This window comes from Oncorhynchus nerka, linkage group LG2, assembly GCF_034236695.1.
Source record: "Oncorhynchus nerka isolate Pitt River linkage group LG2, Oner_Uvic_2.0, whole genome shotgun sequence".
In the NCBI taxonomy this organism is placed as follows: Eukaryota; Metazoa; Chordata; class Actinopteri; order Salmoniformes; family Salmonidae; genus Oncorhynchus; species Oncorhynchus nerka.
Window position 1 is genome coordinate 62911114 of NC_088397.1, and position 11843 is coordinate 62922956.

General features: G+C 45.0%; 1 protein-coding gene across 1 annotated transcript; it reads right to left on the reverse strand.

Moving 5' to 3' along the window:
- Positions 1–682: 682 nt before the first annotated feature.
- On the reverse strand, positions 683–10986 carry LOC115139290 (kelch domain-containing protein 8A-like). Its single transcript, XM_029676513.2, has 7 exons — positions 10507–10986; positions 10081–10291; positions 8999–9163; positions 8434–8652; positions 5634–5735; positions 2424–2572; positions 683–2254 (listed from the first exon to the last, which is right to left on the reverse strand). The coding sequence occupies exons 1-7, from the start codon at positions 10669–10671 to the stop codon at positions 2204–2206; spliced, it is 1062 nt and encodes a 353-aa protein (XP_029532373.2). The 5' UTR covers positions 10672–10986; the 3' UTR covers positions 683–2203.
- Positions 10987–11843: the final 857 nt, after the last annotated feature.

Consider the following 11843-nt stretch of genomic DNA (forward strand, 5'->3'; position numbering starts at 1 on the left):
CCAGCAGTCTGTCGCCGCTAACCCTGCTATTCTTCTCTGCTGCTAAGAAGGGGACTCTTCTGTAATATCAGAGGGACTTTATGATTTATTTGTCGCCCTCTCTGCGGGTTGTCTATTTTGCCATTCAATACATCTGAAGAGGATCTATGTCTTCCCTGTGTTTTGACATTAAAGGACTCTGTTTCTGTTAAACCGCTTTTGGGTCCTCACTCACCTGCACAACAGTAAATAAGGTATTTCTGTTTAGATATGTTTAATACATTTGCAAACATTTCTAAAACCCTGTTTTTGCTTTGTCATTATGAGGTATTGTGTGTAGGTTGATGAGCACAAAAAAAACAATTGAATCCTTTTTAGAATAAGACTGTAATGTAACGAAATGTGGAAAAAGTCAAGGTGTCTGAATACTTTCCGAATTCACTGTAGCTCTGAATCCATGATATGAGGATGAAAAGTTTCCTTAACAACAGGTTATGGACAATAATATAAAAGGCTGCACTGAAATCTAACAGTACAGAATAAGAATGAAACAAGAATGATATAGAAGAATTCTACATACAGGTAGGAAGTGGATGCACTCCATGGAATTATTTTCTAAGCTTCTTTTGTTTTATTTTCTAATCAAGTTAGAAGAATACCTCATTGAAGCCATACTTACTGTAGAAGTATTCATCCAGTAGTTTGTGCTTTTTAATAACATCCTGAGAATGAAGCTATTCATTAATACGTACATTTGACAGAAATCAATTGTCAATACACAGTGCACTAATTACAAACCAAAACAGATGAACCGAAAACCAGTATTGCATGTAATCACGAGTATAACATATATTTTTTTAAATGGGGATTTTAAAAAGAGCAACAGATCTTAAATAGGATTAAAGAACATACACCATTTGATATATATTTAAACCAGACATTACATGATTAACCTTCTCACACCTATATAATTCCTATTGCCATAGCAATCCATAGGCAACCCATTCAAATATGTAGGTTTCAGTGGAGGCTGCTGATGGGAGGATGGATCATAATAATGGCTGGAATGGAGTAAATGGAATGGTATCATGGTTGTGTTTGATACCAATACATTCTGTCCATTCCAGCCATTCCAGTCCTCCCCTCAGCGGCCTCCATCAGTGGGTACAGTCAACTCCTGATGATTGCACACTCTGTTTCAGTAGTGCAGTTAATTCATATACATTATTTTGACTTGCTCCAGATATATGCATGCTATGTCTGCATGCATGCTATATGCACACTCCAGTTAAGTGCATGTCTTCATGCTAGTCCAAGCGACTGCATACTGTGCTGTACTGTATGTCCGGAGTTGGCTAACTTAGGTCTTAGAGATGGGTGTACACTAACATGTCACTTGCATCTACAGTAGGGAATATCAAACTGTTGACAAACTGCACACATTTCATACACAACAAATAAACAGTATTTATCTCAGTAACAATACAAAATGTATTACCTTGCTCTAGTCTTTACTCCCTGTTAAGATCACATCTATATGTCCAGTTAAAAACATTTAAGGCAAGGCAAGCAGTAAATCTACAACAATAGATGCAAAGTAAAACAAATATTGAATACCTTGAGAATCTCTATAGGGAGATCACACACAGTGAAGAGGAATCTTTACATTACTAAAACTCTTCTGAATAACTTATTTACAGAGAAAGCCAGCTCCTCGTATGTGTAGAACAGGGATGTGCAACTGGCTACCTTTTTTTTTTAGAATACACAAGGCGCAATTTCGAAATGTGGTTGTGCCCACGTGGGTACGCAGACCCGCGAGTAACTACGGCCCCTCATGATGAATTCAGATTTTTAGTGGGCCTACGCCCATCAAAGTTGGCCATCCCTGGTGTAGAATATTTTGTACGATGTGAGTCAGTACGGTGATAATTGGGATCTATTCTCTTTGTGTGTAGCCTGTGTGATATCAGTTCTCTCACTGTGTGTTGGAGTTGAGTGTGCATAGACAACCCAGGAGAGGGCACTGTTCTGTGTTTGTGGCATTATTTCCCCATCCTTTCTATTCCTCTGTAGATCTTAGGAAACATATTGCACTTGTCCCAGACCAGCAGCTATTATGAAAGCACTGTAACCACTGATCTTGAATAGAATGTTCTAGAATTCAGAATCTTCTTGTGGTCATCCTGCTGTCAATCATCCTGTAAGGGTCATGTCCTCTAGCCTACAGACACTCCTCTTTCACATACAGGATCTCATGGGCTGAACTAGGGACCTTAAAGACAGTTAGACAGAGACAGATAGTAAATGGCGAGTGTGTGTGTGTGTGTGTGTGTGTGTGTGTGTGTGTGTGTGTGTGTGTGTGTGTGTGTGTGTGTGTGTGTGTGTGTGTGTGTGTGTGTGTGTGTGTGTGTGTGACAACAAGCACAGCAATATTCCAGCACCTGGTTGACTCCTCCCACCACCAGCAAGCGGTCCCTGATGACGATGGACGAGGCAGAGCATCGCGCCATTGCCATGGGAGCCAGTCTCTCCCACTTCCTCTTCTGAGGGTGGAAGGCTTCCACCGTGTCCAGAACTGAAGGCTGGTGACCTGGGGACCACGCACGGTCATCATACGGTGTTCATACAGTCAATATACAGTGCATTCGATATACATTCGATATGTACAATATACAGTACATTATTCAGACCCCTTGATTTTTTCCACATTTGCTACGTTACAGCCTAATTCTAAAATGGATTAAAAAAATAAAAATCTCCAATCTACACTCAATACCCCATAATGACAAAGCAAATACCTTTTTTGACTATATTCTACATTGTATAATAATAGTGAAGACATCAAAACTATGAAATAACACATATGGAATCATGTAGTAACCAAAAAAGTGTTAAACAGATCAAAATATACTTTATATTTGAGATTCTTCAAAGTAGCCACCCTTTGCCTTGATGACAGCTTTGCACACTCTTGGCATTCTCTCAACCATCTTCATGAGGTAGTCACTTGGAATGCAATTCCATTAACAGGTGTATCTTGTTAAAAGTTAATTTGTGGAATTTCTTTCCTTAATGCATTTGAGCCAATCAGTTGTGTTGTGACAAAGTAGGGGTGGTATACAGAAGATATTTGGTAAAAGACCAAGTCCATTTATGACAATAACAGCTCAAATAAGCAAATAGAAACAACAGTCCATCATGACATGAAGGTCAGGCAATTTGGAAAATTTCAAGAACTTTGAAAGGTTCTTCAAGTGCAGTCACAAAAACCATCAAGCGTTATGATGAAACTGGCTCTCATGAGGACTGCCACAGGAAAGGAAGACCCAGAGTTACCTCTGCTGCAGAGGATAAGTTCATTAGAGTTAACTGCACCTCAGATTGCAGCCTAAATAAATGCTTCACAAAGTTCAAGTAACAGACAAATCTCAACATCAACTTTTCAGAGGAGACTACATGAATCAGGCCTTCGTGGTCTAATTGCTGCAAAGAAACCACTACCAAAGGACACCAATAATAAGAAAATACTTGCTTGGGCCAAGAAACACGAGCAATGGACATCAGACCGGTGGAAATCTGTCCTTTGGTCTGATAAGTCCAAATTGGAGATTTTTGGTTCCAACCGCCGTGTCTTTGTGAGACGCAGAGTTGGTGAACGGATGATCTCCACATGTCTGGTTCCCACCGTCAAGCATTGAGGAGAAGGTGTGATGATGTGGGGGTGCTTTGCTGGTGACACCGTCAGTGATTTATTTAGAATTCAAGGCAAACTTAACCAGCATGGCTACCACAGCATTCTGCTGCGATACGCAATCCCATCTGGTTTGCGCTTAGTGGGACAATCATTTGTTCAACACGACAATGACACAAAACACACCTCCAGGCTGTGTAAGGGCTATTTGACCAAGAAAAAGAGTGATGGAGTGCTGCATCAGATGACCTGGCCTCCACAATCACCCAACTTCAACCCAATTGAGATGGTTTGGAATGAGTTGACCGCAAAGTGAAGGAAAATAGCCAACAAGTGCTCAGCATATGTGGGAACTCCTTCAAGACTTTTGGGAAAGCATTCCTCATGAAGCTGGTTGAGAGAATGCCAAGAGTGTGCAAAGCTGACATCAAGGCGAAGGGTGGCTACTTTGAAGAATCTTTGTTTAACACCTTTTTGGTTACTACATGATTCCATGTGTTATTTCATAGTTTGGATGTCTTCACTATTATTCTACAATGCAGAAAATAGTGAACATAAATAAAAACCCTTGAATGAGTCGGTGTGTCCAAACTTTTGACTGGTACTGTAAGTATTCAGACCCTTTACTCAGCACTTTGGCAGCGATTACGGCCTAGAGTCTTCTTGGGTATGACTTTACATGTTTCGCACAACTGTATCTGGGGAGTATCTCCCATTCTTCTCTGCAGATCCTCACAAGCTCTGTCAGGTTGGATGGGAAGCGTCGCTACAGAGGCATTTTCAGGTCTCTCTAGAGATGTTCAATCGGGTTCAAGTCCGGGCTCTAGCTTGGCCACTCAATGACATTCAGAGACTTGTCCTGAAGCCACTCCTGCGTTGTCTTGGCTGTGTGCTCAGGGTCTTTGTCCAGTTGGAAAGTGAACCTTCGCACCAGTCTGAGGTCCTGAGCGCTCTGGAGCAGGTTTTCATCAAGGATCTCTCTGTACTTTGCTCCGTTCATCTTTCCCTCGGTCCTGACTAGTCTCCCAGTCTCTGTCACTGAAAAACATCCCCACAGCACAATGCTGCCACCACAATGCTTCACCGTGAAGATGGTGCCAGGTTTCCTCCAGGCGTGACGTTTGGCATTCAGACCAAAGAGTTCAATCTTGGTTTCATCAGACCAGATAATCTTGTTTCTCATGTTCTGAGAGTCCTGTCAAGCGGGCTGTCATTTACTGAGGAGTGGCTTCTGTCTTTTGTCTGGCCCTATACCATAAAGGCCTGTTTGATGGAATGCTGCAGAGATGGTTGTCCTTCTGAAAGGTTCTCCCATCTCTACAGAGGAACTCTAGAGTTCTGTCAGAGTGACCATCGGGTTCTTGCTCAAATCATGTCCAAACCTCTCTGACCTTTTTTGGTACCCTTCCCCAGATCTGTGCCTCGACACAATCCTGTCTCGGAGCTCTATGGACAATCCCTTCGACCTCATGGCTTGGTTTTTGCTCTGACATGCACTGTCAACTGTGGGACTTTATATAGACCGGTGTGTGCCTTTCCAAATCATGTCCAATCAATTTACCACAGGTGGACTCCAATCAAGTTGTAGAAACATCTCAAGGATGATCAATGGAAACAAGATGCACCTAAGCTCAATTTTTGAGTCTCATAGCAAAGGGTCTGAATACTTATGTAAATAAGGTATTTCTGTTATTTTGTTTTTATAAAATAGCAAAAGTTTCTAAAAACCTGTTTGACTTTGTTAACATGGCGTATTGTGTGTAGATTGATGAGTATTTTTTAAATTTTATTTAATCCATTTTACAATGAGGTTGTAGCGTAAAAAAATGTGGAAAAAGTCAAGGGGTCTGAATACTCTCTGAATGCACTGTATGGTCATCACACATTGTCATGACCAACTAACGTTCAACAAAAACACACATATATGAGCACATATACACACACATTCACACTCCCTCACCGAGTCCTCCTGCTACGACCATCCTGCCCCTGAGGAAAGATGAGGCAAAGTCAGCCCTCTTAGTCTTCATGGCCACCGTGTCCTCTGACTTCAACCATAACCCTGGAGGGAGACAGGAGAGGACGATGTCAGAGTGTGTGTGTGTGCAAGTGTAAACCACATTTTAATGAGGGTGGGGGAGGCAGGGAAGTGTGTATACAATCAACTTTGACCACTGCATAAAACTCCAGCAAGGTGACAATTTTATTTTTTCCATTTGTTTTTGAATTCTGCAAGTTACAATTTGGTGTGTGCCTGAATGCTGGTGGCACCACAACTCAATAAGAAATACAGTGTGCACCTTGAATACAAATGTCCACACACACACCAAGCTACCAGGTCATGGCCCCAGATATTGGAAATAAGAAAATAGGGTACATTTCCTGTAAAACCATCCAATCTGAACACTTCAATTGCAAAGGAGAAAAACAAGTTATTTTCCTCCAGCAGTCTGGCAGGGGATGACTATTACAGTAAATTGGCATATTATTTACAGTTCTACTTAGGCAAACATTTGTGCTGTTAAAGACAGTGAAACTATTTCAGAGAAACAGCGACTAGGGAGATTGTTTTCTTTTTCAAAGACTCTTTTAAAGCTTTTATGTTGTCTGTAAGAAACCCAAGCCTGCGTGAGTTTAGTGTCTCTGACTTCACAATCAGCTCCACAGAGAGAGAGAGGAAGAGAAATACAGAGGGAGAAAGAGAGGGAGACAAAGAGACGAAAACATAACCAGAGCAGATAAAAGCACTTTGTTAATGAACTGTTGCCAATCCAGCCCATATTTGAGCTTGAAAGGGAATAAGGCAGAGCACAGCTGGCGACGGGCACACTGCTCTGCGACTCACTACCAGGGCCTTTGTTGTTGAAGTGTTGGCTGGCTGGCACTCTCAGGGGCTTCCTCCAAATAACTTTTTAAAACATATCATATTCAGCACTAAGTTCCCTTTTTCCTTCAGATTCAGAGGGAGGGGCACACACTAACACACTAGCGGGAAGAACGGTTCAGAGAGTTTAGTTGCTCTACTACAGATAGCTGAACTAGAAGGGACTGGAGATATTGCAGTTGTGTAGTTAATGTATGTGCTGGGCTGTGTGTGAGTGTATCTCGTATACAGAGAGTGTGCATTAGTGTGATGTATTTTCTACAGTTTTGTAGAGGCTTTGGTAGTTAGTGGTTTTCCATTGAACAGATCATGATGAGCTACAGTCAGACATGGAGAACCCAATTCTGGATACTAGAAAATTCGGTGCTCTAATTTGTTATGAGTTATGTCATATTACACAATGTCTGTCTTTGTATATTGGAGTCATTTTACTATTCTACTTTTATCAATGTTATCTACACTCAGTGGCCAGTTTATTATTAGGTACACCAATCTAGTATCGGGTCTGACCCCCCTTTGTCTCCAGAACAGCCCAAATTCTCTGGGGCAAGAAAACGTTGCTCAATTGGAATCAAGGTACTTAATGTGTGCCAGGAAAACATTCCATACACCATTACACCACCACCAGCCTGTGCCGTTGACACAAGACAGGATGGGGCCATGGACTCATGCTGCTTATGCCAAATCCTGACTCTGCCATCAGCATGGCGCAACAGGAACGGAGATTCAATGGACCAGGGAATGTTTTTCCACTCCTCAACAGGAGTGGAACCTGGTATGGTCTGCAATAGCCCATCCGTGACAAGGACTGGCGAGTTGTGCGTTCTGAGATGCCGTTCTGCACACCACTATTCTGCGCCGTTATTTGCCTGCCTGTTAGCTTGCACGATTCTTGCCATTTTCCTTCGACATCTCATTAACAAGCTGTTTTCTCCCACAGGACTTCCTTGTTGTTGCTATTTTGCACACACATTTTCTGTCAACATTCTGTCAACATTCTGTCAAGACATTGAATTCTAGGTCAATCCAGAGCCATATATTCAGATGTCTAAATAAATGTCTCCTGGGTAAATCTAACAATGAGTGAGCTACAGAGTATAATATCCCAGTGTGAGAGTTGCAGACAGCATGACCATCTGTGGAGGAAGGCAGATAATAACACAATCTGTTTCTGAATCCTGTAATTTAAACACCTCCCTCCCTCCTCACTGTAGCTCATCTCCCATCTCATCTCCACTTAGATTAGATTGGGAGGGGGAGTGAATGGGCCTTATTGTTTATTGCTTACTGTGTGTGTTGGGTGTGTGTGTGTGAGGGCCTTATTTGTGTGTGTGTGTGTGTGTGTGTGTGTGTGTGTGTGTGTGTGTGTGTGTGTGCGTGCGTGCGTGCGTGCGTGCGTGCGTGCGTGCGTGCGTGCGTGTGTGTGTGTGTGAGGAAGGTAACGAGGAAGGTATTGTAAATGTCTATCTGATATCTCTGGAGTAAAACCCAGCCAGCCTGCCAGCTGGCCAGACAGACATTCTCACCGTGGTGTTAGATTAGTATTCAGACTCCCACTGCTTCTTTCATTTGGCTTCGACTGGTAAAAATAGAAAAATCAACATGCGTGACAAAAAACCCTATTGTTTGAAATGACTTATCGATTTTTTACCTGGGTATGGCTCTTTTCTCTTCCTGGTCTCTTTTCAATTTGACCATTTGATATTCATTTTCTGTGAGACGGAAGAGTCATTTTGATAGGTGTGTGTGTATGCAGCATGCACCTAGCTTTTATTTGGAGAGAAATATAACTTTATTGTATACCTGGAGAGGAAATCAGTGCACTTAAATGCATATGTTTGTGTTTTGTGTATGTGTTTTTTTGTGTGCTTCTTACCCTGGTTAGTATCAAAGATGTTGACATTATTGGTGAACTTGGAGCTCTGGTGGCCCCCTCCCTTCCTTAGCCCCCCCAGCAGACACAGCCTCCCCGAACTGTCCCAGAACACGCCACCGTACGAACGTTTACACGGCATGTTGGGTAGTGTACTCCAGGAGCGTGTCTCTGAATCAAATACCTCAAAGACCTTCAACGTGCGCTTACACTGACGCCCACCTAAAAAGAACACACACACACACTTAGTATACACATTACACATGCAAACTGTCAAACACGCACACAAGCATGAACAGACACTCAAACACGCACACAAGCATGAACAGACACCCAAACACGCACACAAGCATGAACAGACACCCAAACACGCACACAAGCATGAACAGACACCCAAACACGCACACAAGAATGAACAGACACCCAAACACGCACACAAGCATGAACAGACACCCAAACACACACACAAGCATGAACAGACACCCAAACACGCACACAAGCATGAACAGACACCCAAACACGCACACAAGCATGTACAGACACCCAAACACGCACACCCTTTCCTTACCTGCCACGTAGATCTTGTTGCCCAGTAGGTGTGCTGTAGCATCATATCGCGGTGTGGGCATAGGGGGCAGTAGTGCCCACACATTCTTCCTCAGGTCATACTGCTGTAGTATACTACGAGGGAGCAGGTCTGAACCCATACCACCCACTGCCAACGCACGCCCATCTACAGAGAAGGGTGAGAGAGAGAAAGGTGGAGGAGTGAGAGGTGAGAAACTAAGCCATTAACATGGATCTGGCCATGTACAGAATGCAAGTATATATGTCCTTGTGTCACCCCCCACCCTACATACCTTTCACAGCGACAGCCACCCCCCACCCTACATACCTTTCACAGCGACAGCCACCTCTCACCCTACACACTTTTCACAACGACCACCCCCCACCTATACACCTTTCACAACGACAGCCACCTCCCACCCTACATACCTTTCACAGCGACAGCCACCTCCCACCCTACATACCTTTCACAGCGACAGCCACCTCCCACCCTACATACCTTTCACAGCGACAGCCACCTCCCACCCTACATACCTTTCACAGCGACAGCCACCCCCACCCTACATACCTTTCACAGCGACAGCCACCTCCCACCCTACATACCTTTCACAGCGACAGCCACCTCCCACCCTACATACCTTTCACAGCGACAGCCACCTCCCACCCTACATACCTTTCACAGCGACAGTCACCCCCACCCTACATACCTTTCACAGCGACAGCCACCTCCCACCCTACATACCTTTCACAGCGACAGCCACCCCCACCCTACATACCTTTCACAGCGACAGCCACCTCCCACCCTACATACCTTTCACAGCGACAGTCACCCCCACCCTACATACCTTTCACAGCGACAGCCACCTCCCACCCTACATACCTTTCACAGCGACAGCCACCCCCACCCTACATACCTTTCACAGCGACAGCCACCTCCCACCCTACATACCTTTCACAGTGACAGCCACCTCCCACCCTACACACTTTTCACAACGACCACCCCCACCTATACACCTTTCACAACGACAGCCACCCCCCACCTACACACCTTTCACAGCGACAGCCACCTCCTACCCAACACACCTTTTACAGTGACGGCCACCCCCATCAGTGCTTCTCTGAGGGCGCTCCTCTTCCTCCACCTCCCCTCCTCTGTGTTGTACACCTCCACAACCTTGAGAGGGCGCTGGTCCTCCCCCACACCACCCACCACCAGGATCTGCTTGCCCAGCACCGCCACTGCCGCACCCGCCCGAGGGGTGGGCATGGGGGGCAAGCTTAGCCACTGGTCCCCCTGAAAACAACAAAAAAGTGTAATTAATTACATGGTCGATTAGTCCTGTGTAAATGTCTGAACCGATGCGTTCTGTGTTTAATCCTGTGTGCGTTGTGTGTTTGTGTGCGTGTGCGTGTGGGTCGTGTGTTTGTGTGTGTGTGGGTTGTGTGTTTGTGTGTGTGTGTGTGTGTATGTGTGTGTGTGTGCGTGCAGGTGTGTATGCTCCAACGTACCTCTGGAGAGTAGAGTTCCAGGGCTGGGGAGGGCCTCCCTGCAGCATCACAGCCCCCCAGCATGTACATCTGCCCCCCCACCTCCGCCAGGGAGTGGTAGACACGCCCGCTTGGCAGCCGAGCCAGGCTCTGCCAGTGGAACTCCAAGGCCGAGGGCACAGACATCTATATCTCGGACCAGGGAGGGGAAGGGTTGCTGGGGGAGAGGTGAGGGAGAGGTGGGTCCAGGAAACCAGAGATGGAGATGGACAGGGTTAGCACCCCTGGGTATAGTGCCGTGTCAACAGGACGAGTCGAGAGATTGGTGTTGTCAGGAGATCCAAAGAACTAGGTGGAGGACCAGAGATAGTGGATGGAGCAAGGTCAGCAAAGCCCAACCGGAGGCTCTTTCCCTGGAGTTGACCACCGGCTCGTACTAGGTCCTGGAGGAAATGAGAGGGAAGGATGATTGGTATGGAACAGGAAAGACAATGTAATATAATCCAATAGAAGAGTACTTATCTAAGTTCCCACTGACTCAGAATAATATGGTCATTTAGCAGATGCTTCTAATCAAAGCAACCTACAGCTATTTACTATTGAATAGATTGGATGTTCTGTTGTGGCCTTTGGCTGTGTGTGTGTGTGTGTGTGTGTGTGTGTGTGTGTGTGTGTGTGTGTGTGTGTGTGTGTGTGTGTGTGTGTGTGTGTGTCATGGCCCTCTTTAGCTGTGTACACAATCAGGATGAATTGGGCTTTACAAGCAGAGGAAAACATCCATCAGTAACCAGGCAACCAGCCTTCCCTTCCCCACATCCCCCTCCCTCTTCCTCCTCTCTCTCCGTGTCTAGTTATTGCCTGTAACCTATTTCTTCTACCCAGACAGACAGTGTGACTGAGCAGCAGCAGCCGCATGGTGGATCAGCTCAGTGTTCTCTCATAGTCCGAGAGCATCTGGTCGTCACAGTGGTGGCACAGAACTACTCGTTTCTTCTAAGTGGAGATTTTTTATTTTCTCCCTCACTCACATCTCCTCATTTGAATTCCATGCTGTCACTGCCACTCGTTCCCTGGAGACCAACCTCTTGACATCTGCCTTCAAGTAATTTCTTTCCAACTCTGTTTCCCCTTCTTGCCTCTTTTGACCTCACCCTTTGCCAGTCCCCTCCCACATACAAGGCTGGCAATATGCTTGACCTCATCTTTACAAGATGCTGTTCGCCTACTAATCTCACTGCAACCCCCTCCACGTCTCTGATCACTATTTTCCTTTTCTGTCTGCCTTTCCTCCAACCCTAGCCACTCAGCCCCTACCCAGATGGTCATACACCATGTCGCAATCTTCACTCTCTCTGTCC

Coding starts and splice junctions, on each gene's coding strand:
- LOC115139290 (XM_029676513.2), bottom strand. CDS start 10,671: ATGTCTGTGCCCTCGGCCTTGGAGTTCCACTGGCAGAGCCTGGCTCGG. Junction 5,736..8,433: donor CATCTTTGATACTAACCAGG/GTAAGAAGCACA, acceptor GTCTCCCTCCAG/GGTTATGGTTGAAGTCAGAG. Junction 2,573..5,633: donor GGTCGTAGCAGGAGGACTCG/GTGAGGGAGTGT, acceptor CGTGGTCCCCAG/GTCACCAGCCTTCAGTTCTG.